Source organism: Populus alba, chromosome 1 (genome assembly GCF_005239225.2).
Source record: "Populus alba chromosome 1, ASM523922v2, whole genome shotgun sequence".
Taxonomy (NCBI): Eukaryota; Viridiplantae; Streptophyta; class Magnoliopsida; order Malpighiales; family Salicaceae; genus Populus; species Populus alba.
The window spans coordinates 11,459,104-11,480,319 of record NC_133284.1 but is presented as its reverse complement, the minus strand read 5'-3'; the positions used below and the strand labels follow the sequence as shown (position 1 = coordinate 11,480,319).

The 21,216-nt window shown below is 30.9% G+C and overlaps 2 protein-coding genes across 2 annotated transcripts; one reads left to right on the top strand and one right to left on the bottom strand.

Moving 5' to 3' along the window:
- The first annotated feature begins 11,883 nt into the window (after positions 1-11,883).
- On the top strand, positions 11,884-15,367 carry LOC118036023 (putative glycerol-3-phosphate transporter 1). The gene is made up of 3 exons (XM_035041716.2): positions 11,884-12,043; positions 13,086-14,164; positions 14,448-15,367. Exons 2-3 carry the CDS (start codon positions 13,159-13,161, stop codon positions 15,011-15,013), a joined length of 1,572 nt encoding a protein of 523 aa, XP_034897607.1. The 5' UTR covers positions 11,884-12,043; positions 13,086-13,158; the 3' UTR covers positions 15,014-15,367.
- Positions 15,368-20,184: 4,817 nt separating this feature from the next.
- On the bottom strand, positions 20,185-20,794 carry LOC118036022 (uncharacterized). Its single transcript, XM_035041715.2, has one exon. It carries the CDS (start codon positions 20,606-20,608, stop codon positions 20,432-20,434), a length of 177 nt encoding a protein of 58 aa, XP_034897606.1. The 5' UTR covers positions 20,609-20,794; the 3' UTR covers positions 20,185-20,431.
- Positions 20,795-21,216: the final 422 nt, after the last annotated feature.

Sequence of the window (21,216 nt, the reverse complement as noted above, 5' to 3'; positions counted from 1 at the left end):
AAATTTTTTTAATTAGATTAGAGCCGATTCAATACATTTATTTTCAGACCCGGTCGGCTAAAACAATAGAGTTCAACTTCACTGTTCATATGAGCATTAGAGTTGAACTCCACTATCAACTTAATTAAGTGAAAAGTGGAGTAAACAGTGGAGTTTACTCCATTGTTCACTTAATTAAAGTGAATAGTAGAGAGTTTGTTTTAATAAAAACATGAAAAAATTGCTTTAGCTTAACCTACGGTGAAATCTTAATTTTTATGGTCCTCGTAAGCCAAACCACAATCACAACTTATAACTAAAAAACTGAATTATTGAATTTGAAAAAAAAAAAACAGCAGCTGCCGCATAGCCAAATATACTCTAAATCAGTTGTGGAATTTTTCAAGACTAGTGTAATTAAGGCCTTTGTGGATGCACGTGCATTAAACTAAATATATTTCACGATAAATTTTGAATATCAAATCATCTTTCTATTTATTGATTGAGATGTTTGAATTCCAAATCTTTTAAAAGAGAAGATTACGGGTACTTATTCAACTATAAATTATCATGTTAAAGAAAAATCTAAAAAAAAACATTTCAACAAAATAGTATAATATATATATGTGTGTGTGTGTGTGAGATCATTATATATATAAAAAAAAACATTTCAATAAAATATAATTACTAGGAGAGTCATGTTATTGATTTTAATATATTACAAATATTTATCTATGTTAATGAAGGAAATAGACATCTTTGTAGAGGAGGAGGTTTACGTTTAGAAAGGGCAAGCTTGTGAAGAAGGTGATATATATTTTATTAGATATCATAAAAATATTTATTGGTTGTGTTGTAACCCATTTTTGGATCCCCACAAAAATAAAACTAAAATAAATAGCTAAAAGAGGTTGGAAAAATAACGGAGGCGCGGATTTTTTTGGGGTGCGACAGGTTGTATGATATTTGTGAGTCTTTCGTAACAAATTTATGAGTTAATATTTTTTTTTTAATAAATTTTGTTGTGTAGTCATTGTGTTCAAAATAAAAATATCGTCCATATAAAAAATATAAAATGACATAATTTTTATTTATGTTTTTCATATAAATACATTTATTAACTTCATTGATTTTGTACTTATTTAACAATATAATCTTATCAATTTTTGTTTGTCATTGTTTGGATGCTTGTTTCAAATCATATAATGGTTTGGTAAGCTTACATATTTTCTTTTATCATTCATTAACAACAAAATCTCTTAGGTATGTTTTATATAAATATTCTCATCAAAATCATAAAAAGTTGTTTTTATATCCACTTGATGTGTTTTAAACTTGTTAATAGTTGTGATGACTATAAATACTTGTATAGAAATTACTCTTGACACGAGTAAATATGTGTCAAAATATTACACACTTGTTGTTTAAAATCTTTAACAACAAGAATAACTTTATAATTATCAATAATATCATTAATTTTTATCTTTCTTTTGAAGATCTACTTGTATCATTAATGGTTTGCTTATGAAAAAAAAATATTACTACTTTTTGTGTATGATATTCAAGTGATTTAGCTCTATAACTTTCATGAAAAATTTTTTTTACTTGAAATTAAATGGCCAGACAAGTCCAGGTATATGGTTTTTTCAAATTCTGAAGATTCATTGTCATCATATATATTTTATTGATCATATGTATAAAAAGCTACTTTTATTAAAATTTATATCCTTTTATTTATTTTTGGAATTTTGTTCTTGGTAAGAAAATCTTTTGTCGATTTTATTCAACTAATTATGTTAAATCACATGACACTTGTCAAAAAATTATACATTGACTAATAAAATCATTACTTAACAAATAAAACTATGCATGAAAAAATAAAATAAGAAATAAATTTAAAAACCCAAACCAATAAAAAACTATCATCCAATTAAAAATAACAAAGTGAGAATTTAGTTAAAAAATGTTTAAAAAAAAACATACTTTAAAAAGATGTAAAAAAGAGAGGTTGAAAAGATAATGTAATAACAAAAAACAAAGAAGAAGAAAAATACTAAACAAAAAAAAAACCATATTATTTATATATAAAAAAACATCTTGCTTGTTTTTATTTTCCTGTAAAACTATATCATCTAAAAAAACTCAATTAACAAAAAAAAAAAAAATGGTATTGCAAATTATTAGGAAAAACAAAGGACCAAACATATGGGCTTGGTGGCCCAATATGCCTAGACCATACAAAAAAAGGCCAGAGCATAAGTATGGGGCGGGCTTGTGGGTCTGGGCCAACCTGACTTTTTATTTTGTTTAGGACGGACGACAACCCTAGTTTTTTTGAAAAACATTAAGGTAAAAGACGCTTCTTATCCAAAATCTACCAACCACCATGATAGCTAGAAAATCAAGGTTGAGGTTTTATTGATGTGAAAAACCTTCAGAATTTTTTTTTAAAAAACAATTTATAAAGCTAAAGAACCCTTAAAATGACTAAAAAATACAAGATTAAATTAAGAATAAGTATTCTCTATCAACCCTGATTTGCTTTTCTAAGCAAGATGAAGATTCAAAATAACCTTCATCAAACTTTTATTTTTTAAAAAAACCCATTGACACTAAAATTGACAAGTTTTTTTTTGTCAAAAAGCAATCCAACCAATGATTTTCTCTTTCTTTATTGTTTTTAGGTGATTTTTTCTTTCCTCTCTCAAATTCAGGAAATAAAAGATGAATAAAATAAACTTTTGAATCAAAATGAGAATTGTCGAGAATGTGGGATTAGACATATTTTTTTTCTTTTTTTTTTTACATTCCAATTCTCTATTTTTTTAATTTAGTATTTTTTTCTCTCCATAATCTTAAGCCTATTTCAATCAAATTAGGCTATAGAAGGATTATGAGAAACAAATGCTTGAAAATGAAAGAAAAAACCCAAGTTGCTCCAATGTTCATATGAGCAGTGAAGCACATGGAAAAAAAACCTTAGATCTTTAAATATATACTAGATATTGACCCGTGCTATGTTGCGACATGGATTAATTTTTTTGTAGCGTAAAAAAAAAAGCGTGGGCATTGTTAATGTATAATTTAGAAGGAATTTCTTCCTTTTTTTATCATGAATTCAAAAACTGATGCACATTGGATGATATATTTTTTTTTAAAACATTGAGAAGGTGATATATTTAATGATATTTAAAAAAAAAATATACTAAGACAATGAAATATTAAATCAGCCCATACCAACCTTAAATAACTTGAGACACTCGCAATCTAGGTCCCGAGTTTATGGTAATCTCATAGAAAAAAAATTAAAATAAATGATGAAACTCAATTTTCAATCAATAAAATGTGAATGATAAAATTAAAAAAAATCATTTTTTTTTTTTAAAACTCAAGTCAACTAAGATTAACCTCTAAAACTTAAAACCCAAGTCATGAAAATTAGATAATCCTATAGAAAATAAATCGAACAAAAAAAATTATGAAGCCTAATTCTTTATCAACTCATTGATGGAGAATGAAATTGAAAAAAAAAAAAAAAACACAAAAAAACTTGAGTCAACTGGTTAACTTGTCAAACCCGTGATCCGAATCGGCTTATGGAATATGTGACCAATTCTCATTTTATTGGATCTGCTACGTATCACCATCTTACTTGGACCCCGATTTAACTTGGACCACGATTTGCCATGAACGAAAGCAATCCTGTCCACAAACCAGCATCAAGACGACTTGGCTATCGACGTATATCTCTTCGACTGGAATCGAGTCCAGCAATCACCTCAATCATCATCCAAAGGCTAGCCACCCCATTAAAGTACATACGTACACGACCCCTGCTTCTTCTTCTTCCTTTTTATCCAAATATATTGGATCTGCTACATATCACCATGAAGAACAGAGGACCACCTTTTCTTGGATCTGTGCTCATAAGGGCCATCCATCACGGACATTGATAGGCATAAATCCATGGCCATTATTAAAACTTTCAACTGGCCTGGCTGCAAATTGAAGTTCGGATTAATGTAACCAGCACCACTGCCCTCGTATGTGGTGCCCAGAAATTGACTCATCGTTGTCTAGAGCTAGGAAAGCCGAAAAAAACACCACCTCCCTCTGTGTCTGATTAAACTAACACTCCTTTTAGGATATGAACTCGTTGAAATTAGACGGAACATTTCTTACATGTCTCACAGATTATTCATGTTGAAGAACGCGCGCTATGTGGCAAATCATTGTGCCGTTTAAGCAAATAAATAAATAAATTATATCTTTGGTGGCCTGCCTGACTTTTGAATGAGGAACTTAAATGATCTTTAAAAAAAAAAAAAAAAAATAGTAGTGATTAAAATAATTTTGGCAATTAACGCTATAGTTTTTAGACCCAGTCTGAGTTTTAATCAGGTTATTGGATCAATTTTTTTTTAAATCAAAACACCCGAGTCTCAGGTCGACTTGCCGGGCAGCTGGTTCATACTGGATTTTTTCTTCTTTTATTTTTTTTTTAACATGGTTCAATTTCAGCCTCGGATTTACCGAGTCCCGAATCAACCTGTCAGGCTAGGTCAAATTTCAAAACTATAACTAGATAGAGAAACAAAAAAATATTTTGTGAAATATTACATGTTAATGAATTGTGTATTAGAACAAAGCAATGTCTAAATTGTGTTGTTATCAAAAGGGTAACCTAGTTTTTTTATAAAATATATAGGCTGCTTTTTAAAAACACAGCACAACCTGTATATTTTTTTAAGATTACATTGTTTTTAAGAGCTCAATCCATTGGATATTTAAAAACAAATGTTGAGGAATTTGTCCAAATGAATGTTTAAGATATTTGTGCAAGTTGCATTATTTCCCAGCAACGTAATCTTCGCATTTTATTTGATTTATATTTTAACATGTAGCATGTTGAGTTTATTTATTTATTTATTTATTTTGAGGTTGCACTATTAAACATATAAATTGCATTATTCGAAACATATATATATTTTAAAAATAAGTTGATAACTTCGTATCTTATGAATTACGCTTATTTTAACAAACAGTAGCTTGCACATGGCCGGCGGTTTATCTAAGCAGCCTTCCTCGCATGGCACAAAAGTCCCCATCCTGCGTGCTGCAAATGCAAATGGGCATGCCGAGACTTTTCCTCCTTGTTCTTCCTTTTCAAGTAGGTGACTAGTCGCTTGGAGACAGTGCTGTGATTCTATTATTATTATTTTTAATCGAGTTGTTCAATGCGAGATGGATGATTTCGTGGGGCATCTCCGAGCCCGTTTGGCTCTACGGCTGCGGCTGCGTTTTATTGAAAACGCAGTCAGCAGCCGTTTTGTAACAAAAAAGGGTGATTTACTATGTATGGGGTCCACACAAATTTTACGTCAAAAACGCAGGAAATGAAAAGCTAAAATTTCATGCTTTTCATGCACTGTGCTTCTAATTGCACTGTTCAATGAACAGTGCAATTAGCGTGAACAGTACATGTACACTGTTCACATTAAATATAATGCAGTGCAAGTGAATTGCACAGTGTTCGTCCAGTTTTTTTTTTTTTTTTTTTTTTTAATTTTATTAAAAAAAAAAACTAGTTTAGAGTGAATTAAATTCATTTGCACTGATGTGAACAATATTTTTTTTCTCGAAAAAGTAGTATAGAGTGAATTAAATTCACTCGCACTATAATATCAATTTTTATAACTGATAATATTTTATCTAATTTTATTACACGCTCAAAAAATTATGAAAATTGTAGTTCTTATCGGATGAATTTTGTACGTAATGAAATTATATATAGTTTAATGGAATAATAAAAAATATTTTATATAAAATATTATTTATTCCATGATGTAATAGGAGTAATTAAATTTACAATATTTAAATTTAAAACCATCAATATTAATATATATTTCTTAAAATTATTTTATAACCTCAATTTTAAAAACATTCTTAACCAAACACATTAAACTACTTTTTATTCAACCTCAATTTTAACCACAGTTTTAACCAAACACCTATTTTTTCAAACCAACCTCAATTAAAAGTACTTTTTATAAAATAACTTTTTTCAAAACACAACCACAACAGCTACCGCAATGCCAAACACACTCTCAATCCATTGCTCCACAGCATCCTCATGTTATAATTTTAGAGCGTTAATATTCAAGTAATTATGAGTATTGTTTTTCTTATTTTTCTTCTTTAAAATGGTCTAGACATCTTCACGTGATTGCCATCAAAAGCGAAAGAAAACAGAGAAATCAATTCGTTACCTCTTCATCTAAAAAAACATTTTGAATTCCAAACACACAATCCACATTCTAGAAATTGTGGATTTAATCGTGTGTTCAAAACCAATCTCAATTTTTTTTTTTTGTTTCGATCAATTCTTGATTAGCCTAATTATCAACTGATCGAAAAAACCTAATCATAGGATGTAAAATCTGGATAAAAAAACAATATTCAAATCACAAATGGCAAAGCTCAATAATTGTGAGCTCTCTGCTATCAGAAAACTTATCAGATAAAAGGATAAAGAAGAAGAGGATTGCCCCTACAATCCTGACCTAATACCCTCCAGCGCAAGATTCAAAAACCAATACAGTAGAAACAAGCTCCCATGTAATAATGGACATCGAAACAAGCCAGAAAAGGAAGTTTCCGTCTTCTTTCTGAACCAGACAACTATTCTCTGCATAGCCATGAACGAGTGCCAGCTGCCACGTGCACCCATCACCCTCTCATACTGCATCCACCAATTTCGCCACGTCATATTTCCGTACTTCCACGTGGACACGTGGGCCATGGAATCCTTTGGCTGGAGGATATCCTCTGCGCCTTAAGTATAATTCTTTGGATATGCGAATATGCGTTCCCTTATTGATAAGTTGCGCTGCTGCAGGAATTACAAGAATAGCCCTGCTGCGATTGTGAAATAATGAAGCGTCCTATTTAATAATTTTATGCATCTTGACTAATCTGCCCTTCTGGATTTCGAGCTGGGACCTTTATGCTCGTAGGATGTCATGTCCTGTTCTTGTTATTTTTTTGGGTGATTTCTGGAGGATTGAATAGAAAGGGGGTTTTCGCAAAACAAAGAAAGTCCTCTGTTTATTCAATTCTCTTGCTTTAAGTTTCCATTTTTCCCTCTATTTTTTTTTTTGACGTTTTAAAAGTATTTAAAAAATAATAATTTTTTATTTTTATTTAATATTAAATCCATTAGAGACTGGGCTTCATGATTTATTTTATTTTACTTTTTTTAAGATTAACTCAGTCTCAAAACTCGGATTACGAGTTTTGCAAATTAATCCAGTTGTTCAAGTTTTTTTTTTTTTACAATTGATTTTTTAAACAAAATTCATCATTCAGTATTTAAGTTGATTGGTAATTAAACTTCATACTTTATTCCAGGTTGCTTTTAGGAGATTATCTCAGTCTCATTACTCGAGTTAAGGTTTGACAAGTTGATTTGAGTTTTTTTTTTTGTCCTATTTTTTTCAATTTCATTCTTCAATATTAGATTGATTGAGAATTAATATTCATAATTTATTTTGATTTCTTTTCTATTAAGTTATCATGATCTTGTGATCTAGATTTATCAGGTTAGACCATGTTGACTTTGGTCTTTTTTTTCCTTTTATTTAATTGATTTTTTTTTCAATTTTATTTTTTTAAATTGGGTTAATTGAGAATTGAGATTCAACAAATTTTTTGATTTACTTTTTATGAAGTTATTACAATCTAATAACCCAAATCACATATTTTACATATTAATTTTGATTGATCCGGGTTGATAAAATATATTATCATCTCGGTAATTTTTTTTAAAAAAATATTATTTTAAAATCCTTTTTAATCAAATTATATATTTTTTTATGATTGTATATGTTATTTCTGAACTTACTAAATAGACCAGGTTATATCATATTAACTTTTAAAAAATTTAAAATATCTTTTTTTTTCTCTGAAAATATGTTAGCAATACATTGAATAGTTTTTCTACAGTTTTAAAAAAATCGATTCACCCGCCAGTAAAATAATCCAGATAACAACTAATTATAAAGTTATTTGTAAATTACTGTGTCAATTGTCAAGAAAGTGATGTCTTAGCTAATCAGCTGACCAGAACACCTAACGAATAGACATGAACCACCTTATCACGCAAGCAAGAGAGAAAAAGTATGGGCTTCTGTGGTCCTGAACTGAAGCTCCGCGTTCATCATAACAGAAGGCAGGAGGGCTTGGCATCAGCGTACGGGCAGAGTCGTGATGGGGCGGGCTCAATGCTAGCTTTCAGCACTAGCTTGGACCGTTTGAACTCACCTGCCAATCTTACAAAATTATTATTAAAAAGATTTCAAGGGTATTTAGAAATGTAGTTATAGATATTTTTTAAAGTATTTTTTATTTAAAAATATATTAAAATAATATTTTTTTATTTTTTAAAAAATATTTTTAACATCAGCATATCAAAACAATTCAAAACTATAAAAAAATTAAATTTAAATAAAAATAATTAAATTTTTATGAAATACAACGTCTTCAAATGATGCTTAAAAGGGTAAATATTGTTCCCCAGCACACTCTACACACAACTGGTAAACCCTATAAACTTATTGTGCTATGAGTTTTTTTCATCCTTTTCCTTTTCTTTTAATTTTGTTTGTTAGGTATCTAATTGAATGCTAATTTAAATAAAATTATGAAGGAAGAGTAAAATTAAAAGACAGATGATCAAAGTTAAAACAAACAAAAACACGGGTGGTTTTTAAGATTTTTAGTGAAAATTCAACTTCGTTCTTGTGCTTTTAAAATTTCAAAACACATCACTTTTAGTCTAAAACTTTATTTTTTTTTTTATTTTTAGGTTCATGGTTTGAGAGAAGAAAAAAGAAAAATGTTGGATTTTTGTAGCAAATAGAGAAAATCACCATTAACAATTATTTTGGTTGCAATGAGTTTTATTTAGCAAGAGGAGTTCTACTTGGGTGTTTTTCCAGCTTAAAATGACCTGAAAAAACATGAATAAGCTCTAGAGAATTTTTGGTTTAAGGTTAATTTATGTGGTTGTTTTGGTTTTTTAAAGCCATTAACAAGTTTATTAAGGTGTCTAAAAAATTTTATAGGGTAGAGTTTGATATATATATATATATATATAAAATTTTTCAATATTAAATAATGAATACTTGAAACTTGATAAATAAGGCATAAATATCTAAATTCATTACCCGATAAGATATGAATATAAAAAAACTCAAAACGAGGGTACCTATTGCCATCCCTATTTAAAAGACAGAGAATCAAAAACATTGGTGGTTTTTAAGATTTTTAGTGAAAATTCAACTTTGTTATTGTACTTTTAAAATTTCAAAACACATCATTTTTAGTCTAAAACTTTATTTTTTTTATTTTTAGGTTCATGGTTTGAGAGAAGAAAAAGAAAAACGTGGGATTTCTGTAGCAAATAGAAAAAATCACCATTAACAATTATGTTGGTTGCAATGAGTTTTATTTAGCAAGAAGAGTTCTACTTGAGTGTTTTTTCAGCTTAAAATTGCATGAAAAAAACATGAATAAGCTCTAGAGAATTTTTGATTTAGGGTTAATTTATGTGGTTGTTTTGGTTTTTTAAAGCCATTAACAAGTTTATTAAGGTGTCTAAAAAGTTTTACCGGTAGCTTTGATATATACACACATACTTGAAACTTGATAAATAAGGCATAAATATCTAAATTTATTATTTGATAAGATATGAATATAGAGAAACTCAACACGAGGTACCTATTACCATCCCTATTTATATAGTTTTAAATCTATCTCTATATCTTTAACTAAATTAATTTTATCTTTGTAAAATAACTGACTCTCAACCTGTCATTTTGTTATTTTTTCTATCTAAATGAACTAAATTTGCCGCAAAGACGATTAAATATTATACCAAGATATTAAAAAAAAATTATAATGTCATCTTAAACCCTTTTCAAACTTTTTTTATTGATTAAGCAATGTTTATAAATATTTTTAAACTATTTTACATGTGAATTAAAATCAAGATTCCTTTTTGATAATTTTAAATATATACTCTCATATCATTTTAATACATTTTAAAAAAGTTAAATTTATTTTTTAAATGATAATCTTTAATGTTCCAGAAAAAGGAAATGAAATATCTTCATAATAATTAGTTTAAATGGCTATGCTATGTTGCAGCTTGAATAATTTTTTTTTTTGAAGATAAAGAAAATATGTAGGTTATTGAGAACTATTTGATATTATTATTGAATATTTATTTACGGGTCAACCTTGAATTCTTTTGACCTGCTACTTTATCTAGTCAGGTTATAATTAAATCATATAAAAAAGTTATTCTAATATGATTCAATTGATTAGAAGGTCTAAATGCAACCCAAACAATTAATAAAAAGTGTTATTTGACTTAAAAAATTAATTGAAGATAAACAATTTTTTTTTTTAATATTGAAACTAAAACATATTGAATCTACCTAGAATTCGAGGCTTAACCAACTAAATTCTGTGATTTAGGTGATGGATTCTATGAAGTTTAAAAATTTTTTTTAATTTTTTTTACTTAATTATACAATAATAAAAATAAATTTTTATAAAATCAAGTACAAACTAAATACAAATAAAATATTGAAATATTTTTTTTTAAAATTTCATTAACATTATAAAAAAAATCAAATCAATTTATATAAAAAAATTTAAAATTAAATAAATATTTAAAGGTAAACTCAACGATAACGAAAGAAAAAAAATAAAGAGAGAATAAAAAAATTTAAAAAAGCTACTGTGAGTGCACCATAGTAAGGAAATTAGGGTGCGTTTCTTTTACACTTGCTTTTGCTTTTGCAGAGCAAAAAAATACAACAAAGCTATTTGGTAACTGTAAAAATTGTGTTTTAAATTGTGGGGCTCATTAAAAAAATTAAGTTGGAAATGTAGTTTTTATGAATCAGTTTTTACATGTTTTTTTAACTGTGTTTCGTAAAATATCATTTGTTTTTGTGTTTCAAAAGCTCTTTTAAAAAATTTAATAAGTTTTTATTTTTTTTTACTTTAAATTAATATTTTTTTGTGTTTTAAATCATTTTAATGCGCTGATATCAAAAATATTTTTTTTTAAAAATAAAAATATATTATTTTAATGTATTTCCAAGAAAAAAAATACGTTGAAAAATAATCATAATCACACAACTACCAAATATTTTATATTTAATTTTTATTATATATAAATCTTGACCATAATTTTTATAAAACACGTATTCTAAATCCAACTAATCACATCTAATTATATTTTTTTTTAAAATTTATTTTTTAAAAACCTTAACCATAAAAACTAGTTAAAAAACAAACACACTCTTGGACCTTCGATTGGATTGCAATCAATTGCTTTCAAATCACATAAAACCGATTTGAAAATGATTGAAGTCATTTTTAATGCAGCACGAGGAGAAAAAAAAAGAAAAAAAAGGAGGAATTGAAACCAAAACAGTATTTTCAGATTAATTTTTACTAATCAATTAATAATGGTTTATCGGTTAAAATATAAATATAAATTTTATTTTTAAAAAACTTATTTGTTAGGAGAAATAGCCACAAATCTTAAATAAAACTAGTACAACTTTTAAAAAAGATGTGAAGTAGCAGGTCGATGACCAAAAAGATTAATTTTTGCTTAACAAATACTATCACTAAAAAAAAAATAACAGTAAAAAAAAAAACCTAATCCATTTCCAGATTTAGTTACTCAAGGGCATTTCCGTTAAATAACACAAAATAAAATAAAAGCAAAACAACTTTTAGCGAAATGAAGCCAAGGACAGAGTCGACAACTGAAATTGGAGAAAAATATTCGTTAACGCCAGGCTTAAGAATCCACCTGTTATAAGTAACCAGTGGGCAGCGTCTCTTTTTCGTTAAGAATCAGAAACAAAGACAAGGAAGCAGGGGGAGTTTTTATTCTCAGAGAGAGAAATTGATAGTTTTCTACAACGAGAAAGCAACAGCAAACAATCTCCTGTGAGCTCAGTTACTCCAAAACAGGGTATGTTGTTACTCTTCAGTTTCTATGTTTATTCATGTATGTTTTTCATATTTTCGGTTTTGAAATTCGGTTATTAATTTCATTGTGGGTGTTTCTTTTTGTCAAGGAGAGAGTGTTCAGAAGTTTATTTTGAGAAATGGGCTTTTGTTGAACTGCAAATTTACTGCCATAGAAAAATTTGGGTTCGTGTCTGATTGTTGATCAGTTTTTCCATTGATTGAATTTTTGTTTCTGGTTGTTGTGTATTGTGGACTTTTCTCTTTTTCTGGATTCAATCTGTTATAATATAGTGGATGCATAGACTATCAAGTCTTGTGTTTGCAGAAGTAAAGTTTGAAATTTTTCCTGAGAGATGGTCTTTTCTGGTTTGCATAGTTCTTTCTGTTGTCTTCTTCAACACGGCTTTTACACGACCCGAATTTAAAAATAGTTTCTGGACATAGGTGTAACAGTAACTTTGGAAACTGGAGATATCAGTAGCTTTTAGAGAGTTTCAGGGGTTTTTTATTTTTTATTTTTTCAAATATTAACCGACAGAGTTTGAGAGTTTCTTTTTTTTAATATATAAAAAAATTGTAATTGAATTCCTCCTCTGCTCAATTGATGCAAATTTAATTTGAGTATTTTTTTTTTCATTTATCATTCTTATACAACGATGAAAAGTTATCAAGTTGTGTCAATTGAGTTTCTTCGTTTGATTTGATATGAGTTATGTTAAGCTTGTATCAGACTGAAAAACTTCTGTAATTTAGAAATTATTTCATATATTTAGATAATAGTATAAAAAATATAATGTTGTATAATACTCAGAGTTGGATTGTGTGTTAGGAATTGATCTAGAAAATACAGAGTCATTTGTTCGGAGCTCATGCATGTATGCAGTATGTGAAGTTCGTGATGTTCTATTTCATGAGTCTGCAAAGAGTCACTTCGAACTCTATAAAAGAAGAGTTCCAGACTTGAGTGCTTTTCTCCTTTTGCTGCTGTTACCAAGTTATGATTGTAAACAAATGTTAAACGTTGTTGTTTATCTGTGCTGCAGCGTGCTGCTTTTCTAAGAGAGGAAGTTGAATCCCTACCTCCTCTTCATTCCTTGAAGAGCTAAGAATCCTTACATGGGTCCATTTCACGAAGCAGCTGAAAGAAACCAAAATAAGCCCCCTATTGGTATTCGATTCTTAGAGAGCATAAAGAAGAAAAGGCTTTCCTACAGAACCCACCAAGCCATTGTCTTGATTGTAACTTTTTTGGCATACACTAGCTACCATGCTGCTCGGAAAACCACGAGCATTGTCAAGAGCACCCTTGATCCAGAATCTTCCGAGGCGGGGTTGAAGTTTGTCCCATGGAGGATTACTTACTCAAGTGAACCAGTTGAAAGAAAAAGTCTTTCATGGAAACTTGGAGATGGTTGGGCTCCATTTAATGCCTCAGATGGGACAGCCTTGCTTGGTGAACTCGACTTGGCTTTCCTTGCTATGTATGCCTTGGGAATGTACTTTTCAGGGCACCTGGGTGATAGAATGAATTTAAGGATCCTTTTGACAATAGGAATGGTTGGAACTGGTATATTTACTTCATTATTCGGTGTTGGATTTTGGGCAAATGTGCATAACTTTTACTATTACTTGATAGTGCAAATGTTTGCTGGGTTGTTCCAATCAACTGGATGGCCTTCAGTGGTTGCAGTGGTTGGTAACTGGTTTGGGAAGAAGAAGAGAGGGCTAATTATGGGTATATGGAATGCCCACACTTCTGTTGGGAATATTTCAGGCTCTTTGATTGCTGCTGCAATGTTGAGCTATGGATGGGGCTGGTCCTTTGTTTTGCCTGGTCTCCTCATTGCTTTTGCTGGCTTGCTTGTGTTTGCACTACTGCCTGTTAGTCCCGAGGCTGTTGGAGCTGACAAAGATGAAGATGAATTGGATTCTCTAAATAAAGCCGGGGAGGAAGTTACAGAGCCCCTTTTGGTATCGGACGCTGATGTTAAACAGGAAGCTGTGGGGTTCATTGAAGCATGGAAAATACCTGGAGTTGCGCCCTTTGCTCTCTGCCTATTTTTTGCGAAGCTCGTGGCCTACACTTTTCTCTACTGGCTTCCTTTCTACATTAGCCAAACAGGTAAAATGGGCTGCTTAGCTTTTTTTGATTTTGTGATCAATTTGAATTTGTGTAGCATTCTTTAATGTGCTAAAAAAATGAAGGGAGAACATGAGATTCATTGGTTTCATGAGACTTCAATGTCTCTGGTCGAAACTCTTAACATCCTAATATACTCGTTCATAGTCTTAGATCTAAAATATTGGTGTTTGTCATTTTGTAACTGGGAAATGTGTTCATTTTGCTGCTTTTTTGCATATTAGTATATATGATGAGGTCTCATGAATTCTCGTCAATCTTGCAGCCATTGACGGAAAGTACTTATCTGATGGAACTGCTGGGAACTTGTCAACATTGTTTGATGTTGGAGGGGTGGTTGGGGGAATTTTAGCTGGGCACATTTCTGATCGCCTGGATGCCAGAGCAATCACGGCAGCAAGCTTCATGTATTGTTCCATCCCTGCTCTTTTCTTCTACCGGAGCTATGGACACGTTTCCTTGGGTCTAAACATTGCTTTTATGCTTCTTACTGGCATGTTTGTGAACGGTCCTTATGCTCTTATAACAACAGCCGTCTCGGCTGACTTGGGAACTCACAGTTCCTTGAAAGGGAACTCGAGGGCATTGGCAACTGTTACGGCAATCATAGATGGAACAGGCTCGGTCGGAGCTGCAATTGGACCTTTATTAACAGGCTACATTTCTGCTAAGAGCTGGAGTGCAGTTTTCACAATGTTAATGGCTGCAGCTCTAGTTGCAGGTCTACTATTGACTAGACTTGTTGTGGCTGAAGTGGCTGCAAAGATTGCTGAATCGAGGTCTCAAGGATCTCCTGCATCAAAAGCACAAGCAGCTGCATTTGATGTGTAATTTATGGAGGGAGGTAACAGGGGTTATATCTATATTTGCGAGTGGTTTTCAGAGTGTTTTATGAGCTCTGCTGATTAAAATGACGAGGAAAATTCCTCTTGATAGGGATGAAGAGGGGAGAGGATGCTTTTAAACCTAAATCACTTGATGGGGATGAAGATGTGAGAGAGGATTTTTTTTAAACCTTCTCCATGAATTAGTTTGACGGGGGTAGAGGTAGGAAGAAGAAATGGAGGGAAGACAGGGTCTGTCCTGTACTCCTATGTTTTTTGTGTATATGTACATTTTTTCATACGTTATATATCAATTTAAGCAATGTAACATCACCCAGAAGGGCTGTTAAGATTCTGCCAACTTCCTAGGACTATCCATTGCTGTTTGCATGCGGGGTTCCGATGATCAATTGCAGGATGCTTTTGATTTAAAAAATGAGCAAGAGGGAATTGTTTGGAGCACCAATAATGAGGTGCTTTTATGTGACTCGCTTCTGTCTTCTTTGCATCAAGTTGCACTTTCGAAGGATCCATCGGGGTCAGTGGTAAAACTTTGGCTATACACCTGCTAAACTAGGATTTGGATTCAATTCTCGTAAGAAATTTCTGTAAGGTTGGTCAACTCTTGGGGATATTTTCCTTGGTGAAGAATAAAAAGGCTAGACTCTCTCCGGTCAAGCCTTTTCTAAGCATGCTCAGCATCAATGGCCAAAATCATTTCCTTTGTTACAAATTCAAAATCCACACGGGAGCAAGGAGGCGAAGGAATGGAGCTGGCCGAATAATGGATCCTTGTTTCTATCGCGCTCGAACTATTGAAAACAACTCCAAACCATTTTTATAAACAAAGATTTGCCTGGATATCCTTGTCAAAAAAGAGGGAGAAGAAAATAAAATCTTTCAAGAAACCAACTTACAAGCTATGGTACAAGGTTGGAACGATAAACAAAGATACAGTTGTTTTTTTATTTTTTTTTCCTTTTCATCTTAAGATTTACAGCGGGTTGATACATTCACAAGAAAAGGAAAAACTTCAATCGTTTTTCCTTAGATTTTGAACCCCGAATGATAAAGTTAGCATACCAGCGCGCTGCTCTAACAAGCTTATCCTTGCTCGTCGAATGGCTCTCTGAACAGTGCTATAGCGAGCACTGTAACACTCGTCATTTGTTGTTGGTATGGAGGCTATGGAAAGAGGCACAACGGAAAAACAAATCTCAGGAAAACAAATTGCTGGAAAACAAAATGCTTGGTCTGTATATGTAAATCCAATAACAAGAGAGAGTCTGATGTTACCATTATCCAGGTCAAAAGCACATCTCGTCCATAGAAAGATAAATATTTCATGTGTAAAGAATATGAAATAATATATATTTTTTTAAAAAGTGTATAGAAAAAAAAACTAAAAATTATTATAAAAGAATAAAGATAAAAAAAATGATAAATAGGCTGTTTTCTACACACACACACACACTAAATGTAAAGAATATATAAAAAAATCTTTTTCTTTATTCTTGGTATATTTATCAACTATAAATTTATGATTATGCCATTTCTACAGTTGTGTCACCGCTAAAGTTAAAAAAATAGGAGAAATTTATGATTATGCCATTTCTATATTAAAATACCATTACTATAATTTCAACGGTCGTAATTAGGAACTTGTTCCCCAAGTATTTTGGTCTAACATTCTACAAGAAACGACAACGTTGTGCTGATCATAATTCACATGGCTAAGATTTCAGCACTTCAATTTGATCACCAGTTTTAAATAAAAACAAAACCACGAATATATAGAAGCTCATTTCCAAACCTTAGCCGTTTGTCTCGAACTCATTAAAAAGCAAGAAAGAGAAGCATGGATGTCAAAAATATTTTTTAACCCCACACAAAAATTATAATATAAATTTGAATTGTAAAATCATAAGTAATTTTTTTTAATTAATTATATATTAATAATTTTAATTAAGAAATTAAATTATATAAAAATCTGATAAAATGAGTCAACAATATTATAATCAATAAATAATCTAAATAAAATAAAAGAGATAGATAATATAAATTAATAAATTAATGACATGAAAAAATAAAAAGTCTCGGAATAAAATTTTTCAATACAGAGAAATCACTGAAAGGTAGGAAGCACACATAAACCTAGTGACAACCTGGTTGTTTCTATCACAATAAGTCTTAATATACTCTTTTTGGGTTGCAAACTAATAAATTTAAATTAAAAATTAACTAACATAAATTCAATAATAAAATGAACTCCTAAACAATATCTAATGCACTATAAATAATTCAAATTAAAAATATTTATTTATTTATAAATAAATAAATAAAATAGAATAATAAAAAAATATTTTCATGTAAAAATTCCTCTATGTAGCTTGAATCTCTAATTTTTGTATATTATTTGGTAAATTTAAGTCCTGATTTCAAACATGTCATTCTCTCTCGTTTAGATGAATTATTGAGCATACAATATATAGTTAGAAAATTTCAGATGTCTAGTTTTTATCTTAACTTTAATCGAAGCAAAATTCTACCAGTAACTCTAGATATGCCCCAAACAATATACAAAGGTATTGTTAGAAATATTTAACAATATTAGTTCACTAAATTTGACCATCTGAAATATTATGTTCTCTAACTCCATTTAACCTGAAAATTCACTGCAATATATTTTCATGTATCTAATATTTTCCTGTAAAATTTCAATTTTATCCGATATCGTAAAGCTAGTCAACAAACATTTTAAGGCTAAATTTGAACTTGACTTGGTTCATATCATAAATTTAGTAAACTCGTAAAATTGGACCGCGTTTACCAATTTTGCACGAGTTAAGTCCGATTTTCTTGATTTCGAGTTTTTAGTCCAATTTAACACATTAATACAAAGTACTTTAAGTTCTACCATACTCCTCTCGCCCTTTTCTTTCCTAGTTGTAAGATGACCATCCAATGACAGAAAAGATGTCTACGATTTTCTTCATTGAACGAAATGAACCTAGGCAAAGTAAAAGATCTGGAAATGTCTGAAGTCCAAACATGATGCTAAATGAAACTGCCTAACGCATCCTGTTACTGTAATTTACCGTATGAAAATGAATAAAAGAAATGGAATATTCCAAAAAAATGAACAGCCAGTATATTCACTCGTTATCACAATCACCAGAATAGATACAGATTAGATTTTACTGTGACAATACGCTTAAAATCATGCTTATGCTAACTGGGAGGGCCAAAAACACATGCACTGTACAAAATATTGTCAATGACTAAGAGTCCAAACCCCTGTGGCAAATGACACAAAAAATACCAAACTTCAACCCCCAAGGCCAGACACAATTATATAAACATCATATTTTGTGCCAAGATGGGGTCAAAACACTGTCTTGGTCAGAATACCTCCGTTTAAATCGATTCAACTTAGATAGGACAATTTGTGGAACGAGAATAGATCATGTCTTTATACACTTTAAATTCATCAACCAACTTGTTCCCATGAAACCATCTTCTCTCTTCAAGTATTTCAATGCCCAATCCATACACTGCATTTTAAATCCCATCTATGACACTTGGTGGTTTGCATATTTGTGAACTTCTTGATAGATTACCAACCACAAGTCAAAAGACTTAAGCTTGCAACAAATATATGCAAGTTCAAGCATTAAGACAGTAATTTCATACAATAAAAATTAGTCTAGAATTGTTTCCAAATTCCCCAAGACCTCACATTGAGTGAAACCAAATTGGATAAATGCAAAAGGAAAACTTGAGGGGAAAATTTGTGGAAGGTTTTAAATGGAATCTGTTAGTTTAGAGGTTTAGAAATGGAAAACAGATTTAAATTGTAAGAAATAAAAGAACAACAAGGTAAAAAACTACTAGCCTTGACTAATGAAATTTCAAGCAGGTCCAGAATTTACAGAATCTACCTTTGCATTGCAGAATCTAAATAAGAATGCACAGATACTACTTGTCCCCTGCATCACTTTCTTTAACAAAATCTACAGCAACTATGCAGTGGAGGCTTCAAATTAAGTCAACCAAACACTTGGGAATGAAAATGTCTTCGGAAATGAACCACCAACTACTTTCAGACTAAAGAAAAAGCACAAGAACCAGATAAGATAATAGATTTTATAGTGAGAATAAAGCAAACAACCTGACAATCCTTAGAATCATGTTAGTTCTAATCTGAAAGGCCACAAACGTATGCATCATTCAAGGCAATGAGCATGACCAACAACCTTTAAATCCACATCTCAGGAGATACAGCATCCTACTTTGAGCCTAAGGTCAGAGCATTTAGATGAACATGCATTTATGGGGTTAAGACTTAGGATTAAAGCATTATGTCAGTGTTAGTATGCAAATAGTTCTTCATGAGTTCTTGGACATCCACTGCCTCCTTTTGCCCCATGTGAACCATGACCAGGACACTTGCCCCGTAAACTACAAACCAGGTGTTCTATTGTACTGCTTTCTAAATCCAGCAGAGCTAATATTGGTGGTATGAATAGAAACCAAGATTACTACTTTCTAAAACCAGAAAACTCTTGGCTTTAGCTTCAATGACTAACAAGCTGAAATGGGATGGTGATAATTCTAGGCTCAAAACCATCAGAAAAAGGTTACAGGAACCTATGGTTATGGACCACATCCATTGGGGAGAAAAGGAATAGGAAAAGGAGCTTAAACCAGACACGACAATGTTGGTATTGTGCTTGTCACAACTAGAGATACCAGCTGCCTAGCAGTGATTACTTGTATAACTTACGGGAGACAATAGCATGGTGGTGCCAAAGAATTTACTACATATAATCAAGGAATTCAAACTAAGAATGAAAATCAGACTGATATACGGTGTGACTTAACAGGAGTCAGTCTGCACCTGCTTTAACAATACCTAAATTTTGAATTGCCAAATCAAATGAGCCCAAGTAGGGCAGATACCAGCCACAGAATAGAATCATAGATTGTGCCCTTCAAACTGAGCACTCTAAATTCTTCAAGAACCAACTTATTCAATTTGTCCACAAAAGCATCTTCTTTTCAATTATCTAAAATTTTGAAAGCCTTTTCTCTAGCAAACCTCCACTTCAACAGCTTGACCGTTATTTGAATCACACGGTACCCTTTATGGCTTCTAAACAAACAAAGACAGCTATCAAACATAAAAATTTGTAAGAAACTCAAAGGATCAAATAAAAATCAGAATCCATTCTCGAATATACATCTATTTTTCAAAAGGGCAAGTAAATATCTAGAATTCATTCAACGAAGTGATCAAAAGTAAACTTTTTAACATCAAATTCCATTTTATATCTGCTCTCTTTCAACAAATTGTGTATTATGACCCATCAATTCAAGAATTACAAAAGACGAAAGACCTGGGGATGGTTGAGAAGGTAACTAACTAGTCATCGCCATCATTTCGAGACTTGGGCTTGCGATATTTCTCTTCAACGAGCTTAGCCATGAAAAGTCCAGTGGTGGCAAGCTTCTTGATGTTGGGTACATCGTAGTTTTGAGCAATGTAAACCCCACACACAGTTCCTACTATGAACGAGAAACCACTCTTGATTATCCCCATCGCGGCTGCTGCAGCTTCTACTATAAGGGTTTTATGGGGATGATGTTATTTGGTTGGTGGAAAGATCGGGAACCCAAGTAGAGGAGACCGTTGTTTTCTTGGCGACGTAGGCGTGGCAGACACGGGCCGAAGAGAACGGGAGAAATAACAAAAGGAGTAGCTCAGGTTAGGAGTTGAGTTAAGAGGGTGTTTGGACCGAGTTTTTAAAAATTTATATATATATATTCAGATTATTTTACATGATAATGTCAAAAATAAATTTTAAAAAATAAAAAAAATATTATTTTGATATATTAAAAAAAATTAAAAAATAATATCTTTTACTATTTCAAACACCCTTGAATCATGGTCTTTATAAAAAAACAAAAAAGTAAAATCATGGTTAAAATTCTTTTTTCTTAAAAAAAAAAATTGTTACAATTGTTTTTATGTAATTAAAGAAAAGATTGTGGTTAAGATCAGATAAAAATGTCACCAGGAGTTTTTATTTTTATTTTTTAAAATAAAAAAATAGAGTTTTTAAAAACTTTGTTTATAAAAAAGAAAAAAAAAATCATTGAAGTATAAACTTCCGCGGTCATATTAAAATTATTTTAAACATAACAATG

What these genes read in the sequence shown, in the direction of transcription:
- LOC118036023 (XM_035041716.2), top strand. Translation starts at nt 13,159, where the DNA reads ATGGGTCCATTTCACGAAGCAGCTGAAAGAAACCAAAATAAGCCCCCT. An exon ending in TTTCTACATTAGCCAAACAG is followed by an intron (nt 14,165 to 14,447) that starts GTAAAATGGGCT and finishes TCAATCTTGCAG; the next exon opens with CCATTGACGGAAAGTACTTA.
- LOC118036022 (XM_035041715.2), bottom strand. Translation starts at nt 20,608, where the DNA reads ATGGGGATAATCAAGAGTGGTTTCTCGTTCATAGTAGGAACTGTGTGT.